Raw genomic sequence first — 27,599 nt, 5'->3', positions numbered from 1 at the left:
CTCAATTTTCGCGTTGACTAAACACAAATACTTGCATTTTAACCCATACGGTTTTACAATTGCAGCTTGTTAAAACAAATATCAGCAATTGACAACTTAGTTTAAGAAAGGACAGCTGAAATAAGACTTGAAATAGAAAACATGCTCTCACTAATGTAAGAAAATTAAAACATCATATTTAAACATATACTTTCATCCATTTGATGAGCAACAGATATAACCTTTAATCTTGTAATTGTAACATATAAGAAACTTATCGAACTTTGATTGCTTTGGTGATTTAAATGAGTTCTGGCATTACCAATATTGTATAATTAGTACAAATACTAAAATCAACATTTTGTATGACCACTTCCTGTTAATTTGAAGTGACCGTTCCACGAAACGTGATGATCACCACTCCCTGCACGCTCCCAGTAGGTGTATAAAAGGACGCTATGTCAAATTTGTCAGCACTGGAAGCTGACCGCCAGTCTAACAGCCTTTTCACAATTTTGTAAGTATTTGTCTAATAGGTCAGTAATGAGATCTGTATCTGTAATATTATTATCCCCCGTTCGACAAGTTGGCGGGGGATATAGAAACGGGGTCCGTCCGTCCATGCACCTGGTTAAGAAGTACTACAAGTGCTATGTTGATTATACTTTTTACATCAATTGTGTATCTAGGGTTGCTCTACTAAGTGCATATTGCGGATGCTGATTTCAACCTATATTTTACGCTTCATTGACTTGGTTAAGAAGAAGATCTGCTCTTATCTTCATGTAAGGTTAAGAAGAATTGCTTTCATCTATATCGTGTCTCCGACAAATGCTATGGTGATTAAACTTGTATCAATTGTGTATTTAGGGTTGCTCTACTGAATGCATATTGCTGGTGCTGATTTTGACCTATTATTTACGCTTCATGTTTTAATGACTTTTGCACTGCGAGCGAGGGATATCGATGACAGCGTCTTCTTGTTATTATTGAAAAGGTCATTAGAGCCAATAAAAAGTAGATAAAACATATCTACATCTATAACACATTATTTATACATTAAGGTGTAGATAAAAAACAACTTTTCATTGAAGTGGAACGTTGCAAAATTCCTCGTAAAAGATAGCAGATTTGTACGAAATTAGTCTGAAATTTTAAAGAATAATTTAAAATCAATTGATAACATATTAAGGTATACAGACAAGAATGAGAGCATCGATTAACTAATCGATTGATTACATGAACACTAATGTTANGGGAAACTCTAGTTACAGGTACAATATACAATGTACATATCCCCTGAACTGATTCAGAGTTATTAATTTAGAATAATGACCGGCTTTACATAATAGTGAAATAGCATAACTCAGGTCACAAGATGAACTAGAAATCCATTATAAAATTAATCCATGTCGACAATTTGTTTTTATTTAAACAGTGCAAAACCAAACAATGGTTCTACGACATCTACGACTGGCTACAAACGTGCATGGCTTACACAAGGTACAGTGAAACTTTCAAGTCTTCTTTTTCATACTGTAAACGTATACGTTTAAGTGGTAATTCTATCTTGGCGCTTTGGGATCTTGAAATATTGCGCTAAATAAGTATTGCCTCATTTTAGTTTCTGTATATTGAGTCCTACTTCATATATTGTTGGCGAGTCAATTCATCTCTGCATTGATTTTGTTTTATACACTGATGCGCTAAAATTCGAGTGCGTTCAAGATTGTCCACTTACATCGTCACCCTTAATTCGATAGAGGGTTGGGTGAGACGGGACGCTCTACTTTACTAACGCAGGCAAAACGTTCATGGATGACTCCACGACAGCGTCGTCTTGCTTTAAGGATTAGAAAACAATAGAAACATTGTATCAGGAAAAACTCGAAATAATAAGACTGGGCTTCTTATCGCACTATACTCTATTATTCATATAAAATATACACAAATGGATGACAAGTCCGTTTACTTCCGAAGTTTCGGACCATAAAAAGCTCAATTTTACAAATCAACCTAGATTTGAGCCCTTAAGTGTATTTTAAAAAAATGTAGGTATACATACTACGAATCAGTTTATATTATCTTAAATATGTTTATTTATAATTATCTATCTACCTGCCGTTTATTCATTATTCTTTTCTCTCGGTCTACAAAAGGATACAATTTTGGTTAATTAATCCATTTTATCGAAATAACACTAAGTGTGTATTTCATCAATACGTTTGTATTATTGAAACCTACTGTGGTAGTACAGTCCGTAACCTTGCTGTGTACGTAACTGTAGTGTGTTATAACCGAGTGATATGTGTCTATTATTTGTATTTACAGCCTGTAACGAAATCTACAGCCGTGGTGATAGCTGTATGCCTATTACTACTAGTGGTACCAAAGACTGATGCCGAATCGTTATCAGAGTACCTCTGGAATCAGACGGAGTCGATACGAAACAATGCATTATCTACATATTTTGTTCAAGGAATAGGAAATGGCACTCTAAATCCTACAGCTTTTGGTAAGTTATAGATCGATTTACCATTATAAATAAAATATGTTATCCATTTCTTCGTTTTTCAATTGGTTACAGTAGGAGCCACATTTTACAATAGAATTAACTCTTACGCCAAGAAAACACGCAAAATACATATATAATGATATCTTATATCCTATACCGTTTTATCTCTATCTTGATATCCTAAATAAGATTAAGATATCACCCCGTTTTTTTTGGTCAGATACCTTTCTATCTGGACATCATTCAACTTGAAGTTAAGATATCACACAGTTTAATCAGATACCTGCCTTGATTTCTTTTTCTATAACTAACCACAAGTTTGGTACTATCTAGACCTCAATCAACTTATAGAACTTGAAGTAAAGATATCACACCGTTTAACAGATACCTGTGAAAGGTAGTCAAAATCTTACTAAAAATAATATACGGAATTAAAAACATGTTATATTTTTCTAGTAGGCTAATAATGAACTTGGCCTCTGCGCCAAGAACTCTTTTATGACCAGGGGCCCGTATTCATGAAACCGTTCTCATGCTCAACAATAGATTTTGTTAAAATTTAATTAATTAAAATCGTTTCGATTTCATTTTGTACAAACGGTGGATACTAAGCAGTATAAGCATTAAATGAATACATGTTTTAGCAATAAACATATGTCCTCTACAGGGAGCTACATGATACAAGACTCTGTCTACATTTACAACGCCAAACGCTCTATTGATAGCGCTGTATATAGGGCACCCGAAGGGAAACTCAAAGAATTTTTGAGGGGCAAGTCAGCAAGTTTTGAAAGGTACATTATCATTATTTGTAAGACAACATATACATGTATTATTTATCAAGATTACGCAAACATTGAACACAAACCACAGGTCTAAATTTATCTGTTTACCCTGCACCAATTTTGCATGCTTATAAAACAGAATTGATATGAGGGGTATTGGGGTATTATAAAAGGGAGACATTATATCTGAAAAATCGTATGAGGGTATATTGATAATGATTAATTTTGTTCTTAAATACCAAAAATTCCCTTGTAGAACGTGAAAACAAAATGTCAGGCTTTTCTTCATCGGCACATCATTTAGGCGGCAATACTATTCACCTCGCTAGTAAACTTGAGGACAAACGTGAAGGTTTTCTTTAAGGCCAAGAATGCTGTCTCTCCTTTTGTTTTGGTGTATCGTCATTAACTGATGTCTATTCATATCAACTGAATTACGGTTCTGCTCTTGTGGGTTAACGCTGGGATAACTTATTTTCTGTTCTATAAATTAATTTCAACAACACCACACTAATCCGATTTAAGTTCTATAAATACGTTATCATTCATTGACAAACTGACTAATTGTTGTATTGATAAAATACAGGTACTACCATGCATTATTTAAAAAATGGCACATCAAGGACCCAGCAGATATCAAGGTTTGTGCAGCCTGCCAGTCTTACGCAGACTACGAACATCAGATCGCTGCTACAGAGGACACGATCTACATGATAGTAGCGATGCTTCCGTGCTATAAGTTGTGGCCCTGGCTTGGACAGCAGCTGCAATCGGCAAGTATATTTTAAATCCATTCATGGATGCTAGTATGTCTTGGTCTATATGTTGGTTTCAAAGGTACTAGCCTCGTCTGTCAATACACCCATACGATTTATATTATGGGTGTATTGACGGAGGAGGCTAGCACCCGTGATTCAAGTGGCATTCACATATCATTGTAACAAGGATTTACATAATCGTCTATTAATGGTATCTTACACTCATTAATTTTGAAATGCCTATTTAAACTGATCTGATAACAATGAGTTGGTCCACGTATATCGGCATCAATCACATAGCGGAACTTTTTAAACTCCGTAACGATTATTCGATCTCTACCTGCCAGTAAACCCACCTGCTCACTTATTATATAATAAGTTATCGAAACGTATAACTTGCTTCTCGTTGAACGATCAACATACGGTTTTCCTACTACTAAATCATAGAAATTGATTTTACCATCAATTACAATTATTATTATCTTTAATTAATTTAGTCATATCTTTTACGCAATGTTGAAAATAGGTACACGGCTAGTTCAGGCTTATAACCACTTGCATAAAAATGTTTAATTCTGTAAAATATATTTCTTGTTTCTTCTGACAGTAAAGATATTAGAACTTTTTTTTTTCAAATAAAGATCTATTTCGTCAAATATAGATTTTAATCAAACACAGTTTGTAAAAACCATTTGCTGTTTGTATTAGTAACAGATAATATTTAACAAAACTTCAATTAGTCTGTTTGTTAATTATGACCCCTCCAACAAAGCCTCTCGCTTTGTTGGAGGAGTCATAATTTATACTGGAATCGTCCTGTTTATATATGTTTGTGGTTTATGACTTATCCGGACAACATCTAACCATCTACATCAATTTCAACAATACTTGCATAATCGGTACACCATGCAGTTGCATGTCTCAAAGTGGTTGTTCAAATTCAACAATTTCCTCCGTAGATGGTCAATTACAATGTGGTAGTAATACACAGGGTACAGCGCAAAAGTGCGTGAAACATATCTCTACCCAACACTCGTATGTGTTTATTATATGGATTGGGATCTCGGGTCAAACAATCCATGTATTATATTATATGGATTGGGATCTCGGGTCAAACAATCCATGTATTAGAGGATACACTTTGCGTAAAAAGACCAACTTTAAAATGTCGAACATTTAAAGACAGACAAATTTGCCTCTAAATGACTGAATTGATTACAGTTATACGTAAAGTCATATTGGACCAACCTTGATGTTATTGAATGTAACATAGTCTGACCACAAGGACCAGCGTCCTCGATACTCATGGAGTTACGCTCCAGACCATTGGCTTGCGAGTTGTTTTCATTTCAATACTCTTTGTAAGATTATGTTCGATATAAAAAACTCGTAGAAATTATTATTATCAAATCTTTATTCACTGACGGTAGTATATTTATCACAGAATTAATAGTACAAAAAATGAAACTTAACTAAACTTAAACCTCTCACTCTCAGATTTTAACTAATACACATACAAACAAATCATAAACGTACTCAACATTTCATTTAACAAATATGATTGACTAAAATATTACCAATTAAGTGCAAGTTATCAGCGCAGTTCAGGTTTTACATTAAGTTCTTACAGGTAGATTAATCTTATTTTTCGCAAATATGTTTTAAGAAGGACTTTCCCTACCTTGATTCTAAAGCCTTCGACTATTTAACTATGAGCAATGAAAGTGTATTCCATTCCCTAACACATCAGAATCTTAACCATTTTTAGACCATCTGAATCTTAGGTCGTAAGAGTTAATTATATAACCAGGTGCTGTGTACTGTGCGAACAGGTACACTGTTATAATATCTTACTCTATAAAACAAGGGAGATCCTGACAATTTCATTGAGAAAATCTAGATGTCAAAGCTGTTTTGTCGCGAATATTTTGAAGTGCCTATTTTAAACATTTTGTATGTATTTCGTGTCTTGATATGAAATTGCTCATTACAACTGATGCATGATTAAGAAAAGGTAAATGATAAGAGTTTTGATTAATCATTTTTGCTTCTCCAGTTAAATATTACAGTAATCCCCTGTATATGTAAATGGTGGAAGAGGAATTATATGACTTCATCTACCCAACTAAAATTCTGATGAAAACTCAAAACTTCCGGTTAATTTGTTGATTTTAGAATAATATGTAATAACTCATAAGTTATTAATCGTACAATCATTTCTTTCATTTAAGTCAAAGTACACATGGACACAATTTCAGTTCATGTTTCATGTAATTTTTGATGCTGTCAGTTTAGTAACTTACACAGCTACAACTACGGATTTTAATTCCTATTTTCATTTTTTAGGCCAATCATGGTGTGTACGATGACTGGTTCAACAGCAACTTTGACCCTCAATACGAAGGGTACAAGGCCTTGGATGCTTTGGTTGATGCAGCTGATGTAAAACAGACTATCAGCAGGAACAAAGCCTTAGAAGTGTATACCAGATGCATGCTGGGTGAATACGAGTTCTTCGACTCTGTACAAGAAACTCAGTAGACGATCATATCAATTATCATCCATGTCAACATCCCTTCCTGTTGGTGAACGTTTTGCTTAATTGTTTGAAATTAAAGTTTATCAAAAAAACGTTAAAAACTGAGAGTATAAAAACCTAATTATATTTGATGAACAGAATTTTGACAATACGTACTGGTACCATGGACAAAGCCATGATAACTATGTGAATATAGAACTATTAAAAACGTGATAATTAACATATGTGTTTGTGGTTGATTTCCAGTACTGACAAAGGACAGTACAGCACTGTCACTTATTGAATGACAACAATATTGGCAACGAGTTTGTTTTAATTGTCACAATTTACCAGTGATGTAGGTGTAGTGTTGTAATGGTCACATCATACCACTGATGGAGGTGTAGTGTTGTAATGGTCACACTATACCACTGATGGAGGTGTAGTGTTGTAATGGTCACACTTTACCACTGATGGAGGTGTAGTGTTGTAATGGTCACACTATACCACTGATGGAGGTGTAGTGTTGTAATGGTCACACTTTACCACTGATGGAGGTGTAGTGTTGTAATGGTCACACTATACCACTGATGGAGGTGTAGTGTTGTAATGGTCACACTTTACCACTGATGGAGGTGTAGTGTTGTAATGGTCACACTATACCACTGATGGAGGTGTAGTGTTGTAATGGTCACACTTTACCACTGATGGAGGTGTAGTGTTGTAATGGTCACACTATACCACTGATGGAGGTGTAGTGTTGTAATGGTCACACTTTACCACTGATGGAGGTGTAGTGTTGTAATGGTCACACTATACCACTGATGGAGGTGTAGTGTTGTAATGGTCACACTATACCACTGATGGAGGTGTAGTGTTGTAATGGTCACACTATACCACTGATGGAGGTGTAGTGTTGTAATGGTCACACTATACCACTGATGGAGGTGTAGTGTTGTAATGGTCACACTATACCACTGATGGAGGTGTAGTGTTGTAATGGTCACACTATACCACTGATGGAGGTGTAGTGTTGTAATGGTCACACTATACCACTGATGGAGGTGTAGTGTTGTAATGGTCACACTATACCACTGATGGAGGTGTAGTGTTGTAATGGTCACACTATACCACTGATGGAGGTGTAGTGTTGTAATGGTCACACTATACCACTGATGGAGGTGTAGTGTTGTAATGGTCACACTATACCACTGATGGAGGTGTAGTGTTGTAATGGTCACACTATACCACTGATGGAGGTGTAGTGTTGTAATGGTCACACTATACCACTGATGGAGGTGTAGTGTTGTAATGGTCACACTATACCACTGATGGAGGTGTAGTGTTGTAATGGTCACACTATACCACTGATGGAGGTGTAGTGTTGTAATGGTCACACTATACCACTGATGGAGGTGTAGTGTTGTAATGGTCACACTATACCACTGATGGAGGTGTAGTGTTGTAATGGTCACACTATACCACTGATGGAGGTGTAGTGTTGTAATGGTCACACTATACCACTGATGGAGGTGTAGTGTTGTAATGGTCACACTATACCACTGATGGAGGTGTAGTGTTGTAATGGTCACACTATACCACTGATGGAGGTGTAGTGTTGTAATGGTCACACTATACCACTGATGGAGGTGTAGTGTTGTAATGGTCACACTATACCACTGATGGAGGTGTAGTGTTGTAATGGTCACACTATACCACTGATGGAGGTGTAGTGTTGTAATGGTCACACTATACCACTGATGGAGGTGTAGTGTTGTAATGGTCACACTATACCACTGATGGAGGTGTAGTGTTGTAATGGTCACACTATACCACTGATGGAGGTGTAGTGTTGTAATGGTCACACTATACCACTGATGGAGGTGTAGTGTTGTAATGGTCACACTATACCACTGATGGAGGTGTAGTGTTGTAATGGTCACACTATACCACTGATGGAGGTGTAGTGTTGTAATGGTCACACTATACCACTGATGGAGGTGTAGTGTTGTAATGGTCACACTATACCACTGATGGAGGTGTAGTGTTGTAATGGTCACACTATACCACTGATGGAGGTGTAGTGTTGTAATGGTCACACTATACCACTGATGGAGGTGTAGTGTTGTAATGGTCACACTATACCACTGATGGAGGTGTAGTGTTGTAATGGTCACACTATACCACTGATGGAGGTGTAGTGTTGTAATGGTCACACTATACCACTGATGGAGGTGTAGTGTTGTAATGGTCACACTATACCACTGATGGAGGTGTAGTGTTGTAATGGTCACACTATACCACTGATGGAGGTGTAGTGTTGTAATGGTCACACTATACCACTGATGGAGGTGTAGTGTTGTAATGGTCACACTATACCACTGATGGAGGTGTAGTGTTGTAATGGTCACACTATACCACTGATGGAGGTGTAGTGTTGTAATGGTCACACTATACCACTGATGGAGGTGTAGTGTTGTAATGGTCACACTATACCACTGATGGAGGTGTAGTGTTGTAATGGTCACACTATACCACTGATGGAGGTGTAGTGTTGTAATGGTCACACTATACCACTGATGTAGGTGTAGTGTTGTAATGGTCACACTATACCACTGTTGTAGGTGTAGTGTTGTTATGGTGTCACTTTACCACTGATGGAGGTGTAGTGTTGTAATGGTCACACTTTACCACTGTTGTAGGTGTAGTGTTGTAATGCTCACACTATACCACTGTTGTAAGTGTAGTGTTGTAATGGTCACTCTATACCACTGTTGTAGGTGTACTGTTGTTATGGTGTCACTTTAGCACTGTTGTAGGTGTAGTGTTGTTATGGTGACACTTTACCACTGATGGAGGAGTAGTGTTGTAATGGTCACATCATGCCACTGATGTAGGTGTAGTGTTGTAATGGTCGCACTATACCACTGTTGTAGGTGTTGTGTTGTAATGGTCACACTATACCGCTGTTGTAGGTGTAGTGTTGTAATGGGCACACTTTACCACTGATGGAGGGGTAGGGTTGTATTGGTCACACTTTACCACTGTTGTAGGGGTAGTGTTGTAATGGTCACATCATATCACTGATGGAGGTGTAGTGTTGGAATGGTCACACTATACCACTGATAGAGGTTTAGTGTTGTAATGGTCACACTATACCACGGTTGTAGGTGTAGTGTTGTAATGGTCACACTATACCACTGTTGTAGGTATAGTGTTGTTATGGTGTCACTTTACCACTGTTGTAGGTGTAGTGTTGTAATGGTCACACTATACCACTGATGGAGGTGTAGTTTTGTAATGGTCACACTTTACCACTGATGGAGGTGTCGTGTTGTAATGGTCACACTATACCACTGACGGAGGTGTAGTGTTGTAATGGTCACACTTTACAACTGATGGAGGTGTAGTGTTGTAATGGTCACATCATACCACTGATGTAGGTATAGTGTTGTAATGGTCACACTATACCACTGTTGTAGGGGTAGTGTTGTAATGGTCACACTATACCACTGATGGAGGTGTAGTTTTGTAATGGTCACACTTTACCACTGATGGAGGGGTAGTGTTGTAATGGTCAAACTATACCACTGATGTAGGTGTAGTGTTGTAATGGTCACACTATCCCACTGTTGTAGGTATAGTGTTGTTATGGTGTCACTTTTCCACTGTTGTAGGTGTAGTGTTGTAATGGTCACCCTATACCACTGTTGTAGGTATAGTGTTGTAATGGTCACACTATACCACTGATGGAGGTGTAGTGTTGTAATGGTCACACTATACCACTTGGATTAAGAAACTGTTCTTGTATAATTTGGTTCCTCTTCATGGCTTGTAGTTCAGCATTCTACAATGTAAACAGATAAACATTCACAGCGATAATATACTTAAATTGTACTTGTATTACAATACCGGTATATCCTATTGTATTGAACACTTTATATCATATGCAAATATTATATAATTTTGTAATGCTAAGGAATACATATTAATTATATGAACTTCTATACAAATGTTTATAACAGGGTAGGAAGTGAGACTACAGTTAATTTACAGAAGAAAAGTTAATACAATGTCATCTGTTAACATCACAAGCCTGTATAAACTGTCTCCAATCTAGGCTCGCATTTGTGTGTACCGGTTGAAACAGTTCAGGTGGCGCAGAAATATTCCATGAAAAACCAACGTATTTGGACTGAACTAATACGCAGAGCTACAAAATGCACAGTTTCGGAGAATAAAACAATATATCAAGAATAATATGTCCTTCTTCCAAGCATCCACTAAATTATATAAGTTATCTTAAAATCTACATGTGGCTTGACCTTGTTTTATAAAGCAACAGCGCCAACTAGCAATAGTCAGCATTTGAGTTTCGATCAGGCACGTCTGGACCAATCAATCTACACGTGCCGAATATTCCTGAGGTCAGCCTTGGTTCAGATCTGTGTCTGTCGTTTTCTTTCAGGTTCAACCGTTTCAACTGGTTGAACCGGATACGCAAAAGGGGCCTAGCGACTGGCAGAGCCATCAGGGCAGACAAATCAATGAAGGGCAGGAGAATAGGAGTTACATATATAGCAGCACTGACCTTCCAAGCTATGACCAATCCGTCCACTCCACAAGACAGCATGCCCTCCAAACCGCAGTCCACTACCATCTGTACACAAATATACATAAATCCTGCTAGAGTAAAACTCTGATGTGTTGAAGAACTCTTCAGGTCTTTTGGTTGTAAATTATATTAACCTAGCCTTTGTAACTTTCCTTCTTCAAACTGAATGTTAACCAGATTAAAATGTGTGACATTTGACCTTAAAAGCTAACAGTATATCATAACCACTTGATCAAAATTACAACACAAGGAATGCATACAGTGTGGAAGATAAGGTCAGATAACTTTAACCCTTTCACCACTGTAAACCATAATAGATGCATCCATATCAATGTATGGTAGAGCCTACTTAAGTTACATAGGGGTGCAAGGGTTAACAATTTTCAAAAAAAGATCATAGAGACTACTCACCTGTACAGCTCCAGAATGGGCTAGACACTCGCCTATAAGGACTGGCGCAGGTAAAACATCTTTGTGATGTCGAAGCTGGTCACAGCTGGAACACACCAATACAGAAATATACATATCTGAACATCATCAGTACATGCACCACAAAAATGTCACACCTGAAGTAGATATTCACTAGTCACAGCTGTAACACACCAATACAGAAATATACATATCTGAACATCATCAGTACATGTACCACAAAAATGTCACACCTGAAGAAGATATTCACTAGTCACAGCTGGAACACACCAAAACAGAAGTATACATATCTGAACATCATCAGAACATGTACCACAAAAATGTCACAACTGAAGTAGATATTCACTAGTCACAGCTGGAACACACCAATACAGAAGTATACATATCTGAACATCATCAGAACATGAACCACAAAAATGTCACAACTGAAGTAGATATTCGCTAGTCACAGCTGGAACACACCAATACAGAAATATATCTAAATATCATCAGGACATGTACCACAAAAATGTCACACCTGAAGTAGGTATTCGCTAGTCACAGCTGGAACACACCAATACAGAAATATACATATCTGAACATCATCAGGACATGTACCACAAAAATGTCACACCTGAAGTAGATATTCGCTAGCCACAGCTGGAACACACCAATACAGAAATATACATATCTGAACATCATCAGTACATGTACCACAAAAATGTCACACCTGAAGTAGATACATGTAACCAGCGAGTCACAGCTTGAACACACCAAAAAATAGATACACATATCTAAACATCATCAGTACATGTACCACAAAAATGTCACACCTGAAGTAGGTATTCGCTAGTCACAGCTGGAACACACCAATACAGAAATATACATATCTAAACATCATCAGGACATGTACCACAAAAATGTCACACCTGAAGTAGATACATATAACCAGCGAGTCACAGCTGAAACAGACCAGAGTTGCTCACAGCTGGAAAATCCCAAAGCTAGTCACCGTTGAAGGAACAGATAGTCATCAAATCTCAACATCCCGGACACTAATAAGAACTGTTGAAATCACAGACATATAAATACCCTCTAGCATTAAAGTTTTTAATGTCTCAACCAGCAAGAGGCCATAACAGTCATATTGGATCAAAAATTAAACAGTTGACCTTTAAAGTATATCTAACTAAATTGTATCACCAAAGTCGGCCCCACAGAACTAAATTGTATCACCAAAGTCAGCCCCACAGAACTAAATTGTATCACCAAAGTCGGCTCTACAGAACTAAATTGTATCACCAAAGTCGGCCACACAGAACTAAATTGTACCACCAAAGTCGGCCACACAGAACTAAATTGTATCACCAAAGTCAGCCCCACAGATCTAAATTGTATCACCAAAGTCGGCCCCACAGAACTAAATTATATCACCAAAGTCGGCCCCACAGAACTAAATTGTACCACCAAAGTCGGCCACACAGAACTAAATTGTATCACCAAAGTCGGCCACACAGAACTAAATTGTACCACCAAAGGCGGCCACACAGAACTAAATTGTATCACCAAAGTCAGCCCCACAGAACTAAATTGTATCACCAAAGTCAGCCCCACAGAACTAAATTGTATCACCAAAGTCAGCCCCACAGATCTAAATTGTATCACCACAGTCGGCCCCACAGAACTAAATTATATCACCAAAGTCGGCCCCACAAAACTAAATTGTATCACCAAAGACGGCCCCACAGAACTAAATTATATCACCAAAGTCGGCCCCACAAAACTAAATTGTATCACCAAAGTCGGCCCCACAGAACTAAGTTGTATCACCAAAGTCGGCCCTACAGAACTAAATTGTATCACCAAAGTCGGCCCCACAAAACTAAATTGTATCACCAAAGTCGGCCCCACAGAACTAAATTGTATCACCGAAGTCGGCCCCACAGAACTCAAGTTTTAACCAGTATTATTTCAGCCAATCAGAGGCCATGGTGGTTTTCTTGAATCCAAAACAATAAAAGTTGTTTTATTTATTGTGAAGTATATCCCCCATGCATCACTATCAGAAAGCTGCACTGCATTTGGTCACCTTTATCCTTAACATAAATGTCAGGTGCCAAACCACATGAAATTGATTTACCAATCATACATGTAAAGTTTTGTTAAAATTGGCTTATTTTTTAAGTCTATATAAACTTTATTTATTTTACCAAAATTATGAAAGAAGTTATTACAACTAATATCATTCACTCTTATTGGCTTGGATGTTAGTGCAAAGGGGGTCTTAATGTGGGAGGAAACTGGAGTGCCTGGAAAAAACCCACGTGGTAGGCAGGGGATCCATACTTTTCACATCTGATTTGGGAATCGAACCCCGGCCGCCTTGGTAAAAGGCGAGTGCCTCATTCACCGCGCCACTCTACCACCCTTAATCGGCTTATGAGATTAGGAGCAGTTTTGCAGACAAATTTTTACCATCGACAGACAAACAAACAAACTGATCCCAGTACAGCCCCTAACTTTGTTGCAGGGGGTTTGATAATTGTTTGGAATGGATAAGATTTCAAGTGAACATTAATATTACCTGATGTCTAGGAATCGTTCAATTGGTCGAAGATCCATGTCTGATTTATCCTCTGTTCCTGAACTGTTAAGGTGGGGGGCGTGGCCCCACAAACGTATACTACCATCCTCTGAACATGTGGCAAGGTATGCTCTGGCAGGCAGAGAGGTAAAACCAATTAGAAAACAGTCAGGTAATTGTTACTTAAATGTGCTATATACATAAAGGTAACATGTTGGTTATAGCGTTCAAACATAGATGTCAACCTAAGAAACCTCCAATGAGGCAGTTCTCCCTCATTCCACTTTTCGTGCGTGAAACACAATTGAAACTGTTTAACTTAATTTATCTTTCCCTTTTTATGTATCAAAATAACAATCCTTTGATTCAGACACACCCTACAGTAACCGGGAGATCATTTGACCACAGGATGTAGTTTAGGAGTTTGTGTGAGTTTGGACTTGAATGAGAGAGTTTCAAGGGCGACTGGTAAATTTTGGTCAAAATGAGGGAGACTTCCTCCTAATGAGGGAGACTTCCTCCTAATGAGGGAGACTTCCTCTCTAATGAGGGAGACTTCCTCCTAATGAGGGAGGTTTGATAGCTATGTTCTAATTACCCTGCTTTTAATTAACAGGAAATAAAGTCTTGATAAAGAACAGGATTGGCTTACTATTTTGTAGAGATGTTTTAACTGATGACTACAGTGGAGGATGCACATAGTGTATAAACTGCTGAAAGTGTTCATGATCCATTAAAGTTAAAAGCCACTCATTATATTAATAACATTATTTTTGTTGATTTTCAATGAAAAGTCTACAAAACACCACATAATTAATATTCATTTTATGATCTCCATGAAATGTGTGACCTACAGTTTATCAGAGAAAAGAACCCATCTTGAATTTGCACATTGAATTTATATTTCAGCAAAATATATTTTTTATGATGTTAAAAGTTGCAATGTCATTAAAAATCCTTCCCACACGTACTGGTGGTGTCACTGACTTTGTCAAGTTTCAGGCTGTAGTTATGAAGTAATAAATCTACTAGACTTTAACACCGTTATCAAATTCAAAATTGTACTTGTCGTAAATATGAAGAAATAATACATACATCCACTCACCCGTCACAAACAAAGGTCATATGTAGGATTTTGGAAAAGTGAGCACAGGCTTTTTCACATATAAGTTTCCTTGTTGTTATATCAAACAGTCCAAAACCAGAACCTATTGCAGCCAATAGGAACCGCTAAAATAAAGATTAAAACATAATCTTAATAATTATATACCAAACAAGCTTTTCTTAATTTTTGATTTCAGGGAATGTTAATATTTTTAAAACACATAGATTAACTCATTCACCCCTGAAATTTCATAATGAACTATTCCAAGATTTGAATTGGGAGAGTTCAAATGTGACTTCAGGGGAAAATGAATTAACAAAGTTTTCTTTAAAATCAAATTTAGTCCATTTGTTTAACCTCTATTAACTTGGGTGCTACATATCCCTCATCCCTCCTCCAGACAGAGGATTGGTACAATACATACCTCCTCCAGACAGAGGATTGGTACGATACATACCTCCTCCAGAAAGAGGATTTGTACGATACATACTTCCTCCAGACAGAGGATTGGTACTATACATACCTCCTCCAGACAGAGGATTGGTACGATACATCCCTCCTCCAGACAGAGGATTTGTCCGATACATCACCCCTCCAGACAGAGGATTTGTACGATACATACTTCCTCCAGACAGAGGATTTGTACGATACATACTTCCTCTAGACAGAGGATTTGTACGATACATACCTCCTCCAGACATAGTATTTGTACGATACATACCTCCTCCAGACATAGTATTTGTACGATACATACCTCCTCCAGACAGAGGATTTGTACCATACATACCTCCTCCAGACAGAGGATTTGTCCGATACATACCTCCTCCAGACAGAGGATTGGTACGATACATCCCTCCTCCAGAAAGAGGATTTGTACGATACATACTTCCTCCAGACAGAGGATTTGTACGATACATACTTCCTCCAGACAGAGGATTTTTACGATACATACCTCCTCCAGACAGAGGATTTGTATGATTCATTCCTCCTCCAGACAGAGGATTTGTACGATTCATACCTCCTCCAGACAGAGGATTTGTACAATACATACCTCCTCCAGACAGAGGATTTGTCCGATACATCACCCCTCCAGACAGAGGATTTGTACGATACATACTTCCTCCAGACAGAGGATTGGTACCATACATGCCTCCTCCAGACAGAGGATTTGTACCATACATACCTCCTCCAGACAGAGGATTTGTCCGATACATCACCCCTCCAGACAGAGGATTTGTACGATACATACTTCCTCCAGACAGAGGATTGGTACCATACATGCCTCCTCCAGACAGAGGATTTGTACCATACATACTACCTCCAGACAGAGGATTGGTACAATACATCCCTCCTCCAGACAGAGGATTTGTCCGATACATCACCCCTCCAGACAGAGGATTTGTACGATACATACTTCCTCTAGACAGAGGATTTGTACGATACATACCTCCTCCAGGCAGAGGATTTGTACGATACATCCCTCCTCCAGACAGAGGATTTGTACCATACATACTACCTCCAGACAGAGGATTGGTACAATACATACCTCCTCCAGACAGAGGATTTGTCCGATACATCACCCCTCCAGACAGAGGATTTGTACGATACATTCCTCCTCCAGACAGAGGATTTGTACGATACATACTTCCTCCAGACAGAGGATTGGTACAATACATGCCTCCTCCAGACAGAGGATTTGTATGATACATACCTCCTCCATCCTCCAGACAGAGGAGTTGTATGATACATACCTCCTCCAGACAGAGGATTTGTACCATACATACCTCCTCCAGACAGAGGATTTGTATGATACATACCTCCTCCATCCTCCAGACAGAGGCGTTGTATGATACATACCTCCTCCATCCTCCAGACAAAGGAGTTGAATGATACATACCTCCTCCAGAAAGAGGATTTGTACGATACATACCTCCCCCAGACAGAGGATTGGTATAATACATACTTCCTCCAGACAGAGGATTTGTATAATACATACCTCCTCCAGACAGAGTATTTGTACGATACATACCTCCCCCAGACAGAGGATTGGTATAATACATACCTCCTCCAGCCAGAAGATTTGTACGATACATACATTTGTACGATACATACCTCCTCCAGACAGAGGATTGGTATAATACATACCTCCTCCAGACAGAAGATTTGTACGATACATACCTCCTCCAGACAGAGTATTTGTACGATACATACATTTGTACGATACATACATTTGTACGATACATACCTCATTCAGACAGAGGATTTGTACGAGACATACCTCCTCCAGACGGAGGATTGGTACGATACATCCTTCCTCCAGACAGAGGATTAGTACGATACATACCTCCCCCAGACAGAGGATTGGTATAATACATACCTACGATACATACCTCCTACAGACAGAGGATTGGTATAATGCATACCTCCTCCAGACAGGGGATTTGTACGAAACATACCTCCTCCAGACAGAGGATTTGTACGATACATACCTCCTCCAGATAGAGGATTGGTACGATACATACTTCCTCCAGACAGAGGATTTGTACGATACATACCTCCTCCAGACAGAGTACATGCTGTATGCTGTAGGGGTAGAGGTGATCCTTCCCCTGGTAGCTGTCCACAGTGTTAAATTTATACGTAGGTAGGAACGTCTGGCATGACCAGATCACAATGGTACCGTCTAATGATCCACTGGCAAAGCACTGATCTGTTATACAGAACTTACAATCAACATATTGCCTTCATAAATTGTGTCATAGTTTAGTGTAAAATACATATCTGATCTTAAATAACATCACAGAAACGCACAACAACCATAAAACACAACCCTGTGATGTGATATCAACTTAAGAACCCTCGTATCACTGCTAAAAACTGTAACTTAGTACATGTATTGGAAACTGTTCTTTCACATGACGATAGCTTTGATAATCATTTTGGAAGAAAAAAATCATACATTGCGGGACTTTAACAAAATATAAAAAAATGAGTGGCCCCAGAATGGTTTTTGAATCCTGGACTACAGATTGTTATACTTTCGCTCTAACTGACTGCGCTAACTGGTCTGAGGAAGTGGCCTAGCCAAACTTTTCTACAGTTATATCCAATCGGAAGTTAAGGGGAGGTAACTGTATACAGAGAATACCACACTGCAGTGGGACAGGGATCCTTAAAATCCAAAATAACTTACACTGTGCAATCTCCATAATTCAGACACAACTTATCTGATTGTCTTACTATCCAGCCAGTGTTATAGGGAAAATATTGAATACTTTACAGAATTGTCTCAGTGATCTAGCTGTCTCATTATCCAGCCACTCTTGGCATGACCGCGGCTGGACTATCAAGCCCCCAACTTAAAAAGTAAATCCTTGGAAAAAACCAAAACTTAGATAAGTATAATGAGATGTATAAGTCTCTGTAGAAAAAAATGCACATACATGACTTAAGATTTGAGAGAAAAACAGACAAATATCATTGAGTATAACACCTGTTCTTACAATACAATATCTAGGGACATTGTGAGCATGTTAAATTCTAGCAGTTAATCAAATACTAATATCATATATAAAAGTATACTTATGCAATAACCCCTTACTAATTCATTAGAAAATGTAGTACCTGATAGATTGGTGAGACTTCGGATAGCTTCCAGATGCGACGGCAAGTTCTTTACAAAGGCAATGTCCCCGGTTACTATGACAACATCATCTGTTGTAGTGTTCACCTGGTACACACCTGTACAAAGATATTAAACCAGGCAAGTTTTGTATATATCACCTTTGTTGTAAGTTTCTGTGTTCAAATTTCTTAAAGATGTTGATGGAAAATATAAAGTATTAAATTTTGCCTACTTTGAATTTATAGTCTGAGGCAGTGAAAACTTATGTGCCTGTTTGCCTGCGGCTGTGATCACTTACCCACCTTTTTGACAAAGGGTTTGGCAACTTAATCAATTGTTTGACAGAGACTTTGACAAATTATCAACTTGTTTGACTGAGGTAGTAATGTCACTTTCCCAACTTGTTTGTATAAGGTTGTGATGACTTACGACTTGTTCGACTGAGGTAGTAATGTCACTTTCCTAATTTGTTTGTCTAAGGTTGTGATGACTTACGACTTGTTTGACTGAGGTAGTAATGTCACGTTCCCAATTTGTTTGTCTAAGGTTGTAATGACTTACGACTTGTTCGACTGAGGTAGTAATGTCACTTTCCCAACTTGTTTATATAAGGTTGTGATGACTTACGACTTGTTCGAATGAGGTAGTAATGTCACTTTCCCAACTTGTTTGTATAAGGTTGTGATGACTTATGACTTGTTCGACTGAGGTAGTAATGTCACTTTCCCAATTTGTTTGTATAAGGTTGTGATGACTTACGACTTGTTTGACTGAGGTAGTAATGTCACTTTCCCAACTTGTTTGTATAAGGTTGTGATGACTTACGACTTGTTTGTCTGAGACTTTGACACCTATTCATTTATTTGATACTGTGACATTTACCCACTTGATTGAGACTGTGATAACTTGCCAATCTGATTGCCTGAGGCTGTGACAACTTACCAATTTGTTTTTCTGAGGCTGTGACAACTTACCAATTTGTTTGCTGAAGGCTGTGACAACTTACCAATTTGATTGCCGGAGGCTGTGACAACTTACCAATTTGTTTGCCAGAGGCTGTGACAACTCTGTCTGTTTGTCCACACACGTGGATCATCAAGTTTATATCTGAAGGAAGAAGGAACTTTGTCAATTCAAATTGAGGATGTCCCTATTCATATATACATGTAGCCCCAGCCTAGTTCCTTACTGATTGTTCTGAAAACATGCACAGTCACTTACAGAAACTCATTTGTATACAAATCAACAGCAGAATTCCCAAACTCTCTAAAGAAATGTGAATTGTTTGCTGTTTTTAAGAATTCTTTGAAAACCAATACCTTTAAAACCACTTAGACCTTTAAAACCACTTAGTCATTCCCAAACAAGTTGATGGTGTTGCTTTATTGATATTTCTTCACCCCAAAACTGGAACCCAAATGCTATCTACATATTAATTGGTGCATGTGACTAACACAATAATGAAATGTAAATATAGCTATTACCGATACATATATTATTTTCCTCTTATATAAGTTTGAGCTGCTAGAAGGTAGTTAATTTAGCACAAAACAAAATACAATGTGGATTATAGATTGAATAGCTAGTAACTATGTAGTATGTTTCGATTCATTACAACAATTTCATTGAGAACTGCTCCACAAAATTGCATTACCATTGATATTTTTGGATCTCTTAATTGTGAATAAAGAGAAAAACTAAAAAAAGAACTTGATAGATTTGCAAAACAAATTTCATGCAGTTTGCACATTCACTAATCAGTTGTTTCCAAGACATCTGTTTATTCTCAAATGCAATATTAGAGAAACAGAGATTTTATTCTAATGTATCAGGATTTTACAATCCTTAGACAAACAACTCTGAAATTAAAGTTACCTTAAAAAAGTTGCAATATTTACAGTTCTTTTATAAAACAGTGTTTTTGTGTTTTTATTTTCCAGTGTTCATTTAATTCACATTCAAGCTGCTTAAGAGTATTTTCATTTATAACATTTGATGGAAGATTATTCCATACACCGAAGGTCCACTGGGTAAACAAATATCCTTCTTACCGTGTGCTGCAAACAAACTTTAATGTACAGTGGAAAATCCGAGGGGTCTAAATGAGAGAGCAGGCAAAAAATAAAACTTCAATTTAACCTTTGGATCTGACAAGCTAAGTATTTGACAATGAGTAAATAGAAACACATCCCTGTAGATATAGATGTGAATGAAAAACACATAAATGGGTGTACCTTCAATTTCCTTTTCTGTGCGATGATAACAGTCCAGGAGTTTTCCAGCACCAGACCAGAGATGGAGAGATTGTCCAGCTGACAGAAACAGGTCATCATTGATGGACAGGAGACACTAGAGGGAGGCAACTCATATGTATTCAATACAGAAGACCATTATCTTAGGGCCTGTTCGTTTATACGGAACAACTGGTTTGACCGTTTATAAATGTAACAATTTTGGGTATAAATCCTAGCGGACCTGTCAATGTTTATGCAGGCCTTGCAAGGCTTTGTCAAGGCTCGCCTGAAAGCAGCGTTAAATTACTAGGTCCGACCTTATTTTATAAACGAACAACTGTGGTCCGACCGGTTTGACCGTTTAAAAGAAAACGGCCCTAGTCTTATTTTCATGTCATGTTAGCTGTTATCCCTAAAGGGAAGCAACTCATACATATAGCAGATCTCTCTTCTACAAGCCTGTCTTAAAATTTTGTTTCAAACCCAAGTATAAATCAGTTTATCAATGATGTATATATTACCTTGATTTGAATATGAGATGAAGATCATGAAGTAATAGAATTCATCACCCCTGTTTGAGGTAGACAGAGAAATCTCAAGCAGAGGGTATTTTTTGTTAAGTTTAACACGAGCCTACCTGAAAGCTAAACTTAAAAGTTCTTATCATGAAGGTTGAGATTTTCCCTGACTCAGGAGTGACTGATTATTTTTCTCCCACACTTTCCTACCATAAAAATAAGTTGTAGATAATGGTGAACCCAATGAACTTTACCATCATCAAGAGCTCATGAAATGTGTGACAAATTTGATTATGCTACCCTGGTTACACTACATAATGTGATGAAGCAATGGTGACGTTTTCAGATTAAAGCATGTGTGAGCTGTGTTTCCCTAGGTAGGTAAAGACAGGTTTATCTCTTCCCCAGCAAATTAGGGAATGTTCCTGTGAGGTAGGGGAGAAATGTCTTGTATAGAAAGGCTCCATGAAAATGACTGTCTTGTCTAGAAATGTCTATGACATTGACTTACTTGATTTTAAGTTTCCATAACCATGACAGACGTGGATATGTCTTACCTTGACTGAGGCGCCGTGCTCTGTCATAGTCTGCAGACATTTTCCTGTATCTAGGTCCCATACCTGATCATTATTTTGAAGAAATACAGTGCTTGAAAGATTCTCTAACCAAGTCTAACTATACTAAGATGAATACATAACATGTAGTTAAAAACATATGCAACACTCTATAGGCAATATACAATTAAATATAACTGATTTGCTATATATATAGAAATAAAATACATTACTCTTTTGCAACCAAACTTCAGTTATAGATCTAAACTTAGGTTATATTTTGTTAAGGAACTCAAAAGCGATTACATTCTTAATACACATGTAATAGAAACATGTTATGGGTAAGATGCCAAAAAAATAAAAATATACAGATTGATGGATGGACAGACAACTTGATTTCAGTAATGACACACTTACTAGGTACATTAATATTTTTTCTATAACAGTCTCTTAAATCTATAGTACAGTATACTACACAATTGTGAAGGGGGACTCTGAAATCTTGTTTGGTATACAACTGTTCTACACAATAGGGAAAGTGGTCTCTAAACTTTGTCCTGTTAGTCTCTAAAATCTTGACCATTATACATGATCATGGAAACATTGAAGATTATAAGACCCTTTAATGCCAAGGGGTGTAGGATAGGGAAATCCAACCCAAGGGGTTTTCAAATTTGGTAAAACCTGAGGCTTTGCCGAGTGTTTTGTCAAATTTGAAAATCCAGAGGTTGGAATTTCCCTATTCCTACATCCTTCGCGGCATGAAAGAGTATTTTTCTCTCATTCCAGCCACCAAAATCAGCTCAGAGATCATGAAATGGGTTTGGACTGGCCACCATTTTGAAAATATCAATTTTCCCCCCTGAGCTTTTTAGATGAAAACGAATCTGTCAGCCAGATTAAGCATAACCCATATTTGCAAACAAAGTTTGCGCAGAAAAATTAATCACATCTTTCTAACGTATACGGTAAATATATCGTGAAAGGTTTTAATTTCATAATGTCGCCTTTTCTGCATTGCGCAATCAGAGATTCCAAATTTGTGACGTCACGTCATTGTTGAGCCATTTTGACGTCACGTCACATGAAATGGGGTGTAAAATAGAAATATCTTACACCCTATTCCTACTCTGGAATGCTCTATCTTACACACAGGGAAATGAGAGAAAATGTTACCTTACCTTTATAGTTTTGTCAGATGACCCAGTCAGGAGCCAATCAGAATCTGAGTAATTGGCATTTGACCTCAGGAGAAGCAGTGATGTGATTGGTCTGGTATGACCACTTAACACAAACAATTTTAAACAGAGCTAAAAAGGAAACAGAACAAAACAATAATTTTAGGTTTAAATCTGTCATAAAGACCACCTCAATATAAAGATCCACTTACTAGAAGAAAAACACATACCGGGTACCATATAAATCGCCTAGCTATAACAACTATTTCATATTCTTAAAATGATTTTAGTAGATCTTTATACCTACTAAAACATCACAAGTAATTTTATAGGGTTATGATGGGAGGACTTCAGTAGTTCTGTTAAGTATAGCCTTATGTGCCTTTGACTCTTGCTTTTGACTCTGATTGTTAAGTTTTCACTCTAGCTAAGGTACGACTCAAAACCATGTAGATGTACATGTAAAGATAACTTTTCGCTGTCACCCAGGTATACTAGAGACTTGGCACCATACCATGGTTAAATGTGTTCAGTTCAGTCATGATCAGTCAAAGTAGAAAAAGCTGTGCTACCTGTATGTCCCATACCACTGCTAGGTTGTCATCCCCGATGGACACGCATCTGTTTACAGAACAATTGTACATTATTGGCATGTTTAACAGTAATTCCAGAGACACTCCAGAATTAACATCATTATCACAAAGATCGTAGAATAGTTATCTTAATTAACAAATTTCAAAACCAAACTATCAGATTACAATATTTTCAGGCATAGGCTTCACCATATGCAATTCAGTTCATCTCAGTTTCCAATATATTTTTTTTTTAGAAAAGTGCTAAATTTAAATAAGTGAAAAAAAAAAAATTATGAAGTTAATTAGTCTCTTATATTTCCTTTTTTTAACAGATATAAAATCATCAATGAATAAATATCAAGAGTTCACTACCATAATTAAAAGTGTTGGAATCTGATTGTTCTACAATATGACAGCTTGTTGTTCTGGGCCTGTATTCTTGAAAAAGTTAACATGCTCAACCATGGATTTTTTGCTCAAGTCTAATTTCTTGTTTCAGTTATCAAGTAATGAAAATTCTTATTTTTTCTATGATTTCAAAAATAATTGTAGGGACTTAAAGCTGGATACTGTTTTCAATGTTTACATTTGACTTTTTTATTCTAAGTGAGTTAAAAGAAATCTGGTTAGAGCACAGAATCCAAGGTTGAGCATGAGAATGGTTTTATGACTAGGTGTCCAATTAATCAAAGTATGCAAATTGAAAAACTAATTGTAAAAATTGTAAGATTTGCTACTTTTATCAACACAAACTGACTGGTGGGGTGGATTTAGATTGATCATTAATTCCAGATGTAGACCTTTTGTCCCCCACAGGGTGAAGTTGTCTGATGATGTCACTGTGCTGCTGCAGAATGAGGACCTCTGTAAAGGGATTCAGTATCTGGTCTCCCTCTATCTCTTCCACCTTCACCTGTAAATAGGGGAAATTCATAATTACACAATTACTAACCAATTTAAGATAACCATCATCATGAGGATCCTACCAAATTAGTGTGAGTTTGTTAACATTCTGAACCTTTCCTCATGTGGTGTATGCTGTTTTGATTCCAGCTAACATTGCTGTTGTTTGTTTTATTCTATTTTGAAAAAAATATCAACAATTAAGCCCTTGATTAAGTCAATATAAGTGACACTGACAATGTCTAGGAATCCGTGTGACATATAGCTATATATAGACTCCAACAATAACAAATGTCTATAGTTTACATGTACATTTAATTCTACCAGTTACATCTTGAATTATTTGGCCTAATGACGCTCTTATCCTGATTATTACTAGCTCCTGGTACGTCATAACGGTTAAAAATGAAAATAATAAAAAGAAATAGTGATTAAGGATACCTGTAACACTGCCAAAAACTAATTAGCTATTTAAAAAAGAAAATATGGTGTGACTATAGGCCTGATAAAAATATTTCTGATAAGAAAGCTATTCATTCAGGAGTAATGGGAAAAAATGTATAAACTAAAAGACCAGTGTACGCGTGAATCCTAAATCTCAAAAATTGTTATCCATCGTCGATACCCACGGCTACTCACTCATCAGTTGGTATCTGACGATGATGGTTACCCTGTTACTCTTATCAATCGGGCTTGCTGGTCAACAGAAACGCCCAGCCCAATAGCATTACAGTTATGTCCACATCGAAATAAGGGGGAGGTTAGTACTGTTTATGCGGAAAACCTGAGTGGAATTGCAGTATGGGACAGGGATCCTTAAAAATATAAATGTGAACAATTTGAGTTTGAGTTCAGTACGCCAGACTACGGTAACAGAATTAATCAAAACATTATGAAAATCACAGGACGTTCTGATAGCCCTTGATGTACTAATCTCAATGGCCTAGCTCAGTAGCTGTTCGAAGAAGGGTGCTATTTTAACGGGCACCTGCATTGCATTTCTTAATAAATTCAGTCATAAACGTGATAAATCCAAGATCTAAAGATCGGTGTTACCTTTGTAATTTTTGTTGGTAAATCGCCGTTTGTTCGCCACAACTTCTGAAATAGTACTGACATCCTTTTCAGTCCAGACTCTATCGTCTATTTACCTTCATTTCCGGAAAATCCCCGGGAAACACCATAGCTCGAAAAATGACGTCATCAATCGATTACGAATTTTCCCGCGAAAATGTCAGTGGGTTTGACCATAGACTTAGAGTGTAATCTAAGTCTATGGTCAAATCCACAGACATTTTCGAGTGTGTTTTTTCAATTAAAATGTTACGTATTTATAAGGCTATTAGCTGGGTTGCACTTTTGAAATTGAGCATGCAATTGTTATACAATGATTTATTCGTCTGTTACGTAACATTTTAATGGAAAAAATCACACTCATGTCCACAAGTACCTGGGCCCACTTGTATCAAACATCTCAAAGTTAAGGAAAATCTCAAGCAATGTATTGGCTATGGGAAATCTTAGACTGGAGGAAATCTCAAGAGATGAGATGTTTTAGACAATCTAATGTAATCTAATTCCGTGGTTTGACAGAATATCACCAAAATATATATAATCAGAGACGTATATATTATCACGGAATTAGGTTATCTAAGTCCGTGATATTACATATACGTCTCTGATATAATTTATCCGTAAGATTTTTTTTTTTAAATATGTTGATTTAAAACGGTTCTGTCAAACAAACAATTCATGTAGAATACACATGTTAAAAAACGACTTTTTCAGTGATAGAAAGCAGCGTGTAATAAGGTAATGGAACGGCCTCAAAACAATATCCAGTAATCAGCGGACTCCCACAGGGAAGCGTACTAGGGCCGATCTTATTTGTCATTTACATCAATGACTTGCCAGACAATACAAAATCTAAAACATTTTTATTTGCAGATTATACCAAAATATTCAGGGATATTAAAGGTAACGAAGATTACAAATCACTTCAGGAAGATTTGAAAAAATTACAAATATGGTCCGATAAGTGGCTGTTAAAATTCCATCCACAAAAATGTAAAGTACTTACAATAAACGGGAAAAGCAGAAGGCAGTACTACATGAAGGGATCTCGGGAAGGAAGGATAAATCTAGAAAACGTTTCACAAGAAAGGGACATAGGGATGTTGGTAGATGGGAAACTTAATTTCTCGGCTCATATACAGAAAGCAGTAAATAAAGCAAAGATCATATTGGGACTCATTAGGAGATCATTCGTTTATTTGGATAGGATTTAGTAAGACCTCATCTAGAATATGCAGCCAGTTTATGGAGTCCACATAAAATAAAGGATATTGAATGCATTAAAAAGTACAAAGAAGAGCCACGAAACTAGTACCAGGTTTGGAAGAGTTACCATACCGAGAGCGCTTGAAAAGTATAGGCCGTAATTCAACCCTGGCATACCGGAGATTGAGAGGCGACATCATAAATGATTTTAAAATATTGAACAACCAACATGATCAGAAGGTAATAAAAGGAATCTTCGAGTTAGACACATCATCTAGAACAAGAGAACATACACAGAAAAAATCAGGAAAAAACGTTGCAAGCATGATGTTCGGAAATATTTATTTAGCTTTAGGGTTGTCGATATCTGGAACAGTCTCCCCGAATATGTTATTACATCGCCAACGATTAAGGACTTTGAAATTAATCTTGATACTCATTGGACAAATTTGAACTGAAATACAA

The 27,599-nt window shown here is 37.2% G+C and overlaps 2 protein-coding genes and 1 long non-coding RNA gene across 3 annotated transcripts; 2 read left to right on the top strand and 1 right to left on the bottom strand.

The window, feature by feature from the left end:
• Positions 1 to 392: 392 nt before the first annotated feature.
• Positions 393 to 6,796, top strand: LOC110465566 (aminopyrimidine aminohydrolase-like). Its single transcript, XM_021521487.1, has 6 exons — positions 393 to 496; positions 1,418 to 1,482; positions 2,311 to 2,494; positions 3,162 to 3,288; positions 3,866 to 4,052; positions 6,384 to 6,796. Exons 2-6 carry the CDS (start codon positions 1,432 to 1,434, stop codon positions 6,576 to 6,578), a joined length of 744 nt encoding a protein of 247 aa, XP_021377162.1. The 5' UTR covers positions 393 to 496; positions 1,418 to 1,431; the 3' UTR covers positions 6,579 to 6,796.
• Positions 6,797 to 9,085: 2,289 nt separating this feature from the next.
• On the top strand, positions 9,086 to 10,189 carry LOC110465567. The gene is made up of 3 exons (XR_002464624.1): positions 9,086 to 9,179; positions 9,414 to 9,764; positions 9,960 to 10,189. It is a non-coding gene; the product is annotated as an uncharacterized LOC110465567 (long non-coding RNA).
• A 1-nt stretch (position 10,190) lies between these two features.
• Positions 10,191 to 26,011, bottom strand: LOC110465565 (WD repeat-containing protein 41-like). The gene is made up of 14 exons (XM_021521486.1): positions 25,911 to 26,011; positions 24,752 to 24,864; positions 23,949 to 23,997; positions 23,380 to 23,508; positions 22,202 to 22,264; positions 21,127 to 21,241; positions 19,931 to 19,999; positions 18,892 to 19,008; positions 17,823 to 17,977; positions 15,268 to 15,392; positions 14,163 to 14,294; positions 11,582 to 11,666; positions 11,147 to 11,215; positions 10,191 to 10,402 (listed from the first exon to the last, which is right to left on the bottom strand). The coding sequence occupies exons 1-14, from the start codon at positions 25,971 to 25,973 to the stop codon at positions 10,328 to 10,330; spliced, it is 1,359 nt and encodes a 452-aa protein (XP_021377161.1). The 5' UTR covers positions 25,974 to 26,011; the 3' UTR covers positions 10,191 to 10,327.
• Positions 26,012 to 27,599: the final 1,588 nt, after the last annotated feature.

This window comes from Mizuhopecten yessoensis, unplaced genomic scaffold, assembly GCF_002113885.1.
Source record: "Mizuhopecten yessoensis strain PY_sf001 unplaced genomic scaffold, ASM211388v2 scaffold11091, whole genome shotgun sequence".
In the NCBI taxonomy this organism is placed as follows: domain Eukaryota; kingdom Metazoa; phylum Mollusca; class Bivalvia; order Pectinida; family Pectinidae; genus Mizuhopecten; species Mizuhopecten yessoensis.
Note: the sequence above shows the minus strand (reverse complement) of the source record. Positions and strands in the feature narration are given on the sequence as shown.

Coding starts and splice junctions, on each gene's coding strand:
- LOC110465566 (XM_021521487.1), top strand. CDS start 1,432: ATGGTTCTACGACATCTACGACTGGCTACAAACGTGCATGGCTTACAC. Junction 2,495..3,161: donor TCTAAATCCTACAGCTTTTG/GTAAGTTATAGA, acceptor TGTCCTCTACAG/GGAGCTACATGATACAAGAC. Junction 4,053..6,383: donor TTGGACAGCAGCTGCAATCG/GCAAGTATATTT, acceptor TTCATTTTTTAG/GCCAATCATGGTGTGTACGA.
- LOC110465565 (XM_021521486.1), bottom strand. CDS start 25,973: ATGTCAGTACTATTTCAGAAGTTGTGGCGAACAAACGGCGATTTACCA. Junction 23,509..23,948: donor CAGTGGTATGGGACATACAG/GTAGCACAGCTT, acceptor TTTCCTTTTTAG/CTCTGTTTAAAATTGTTTGT. Junction 11,667..14,162: donor GAACGATTCCTAGACATCAG/GTAATATTAATG, acceptor GGTGTGTTCCAG/CTGTGACCAGCTTCGACATC.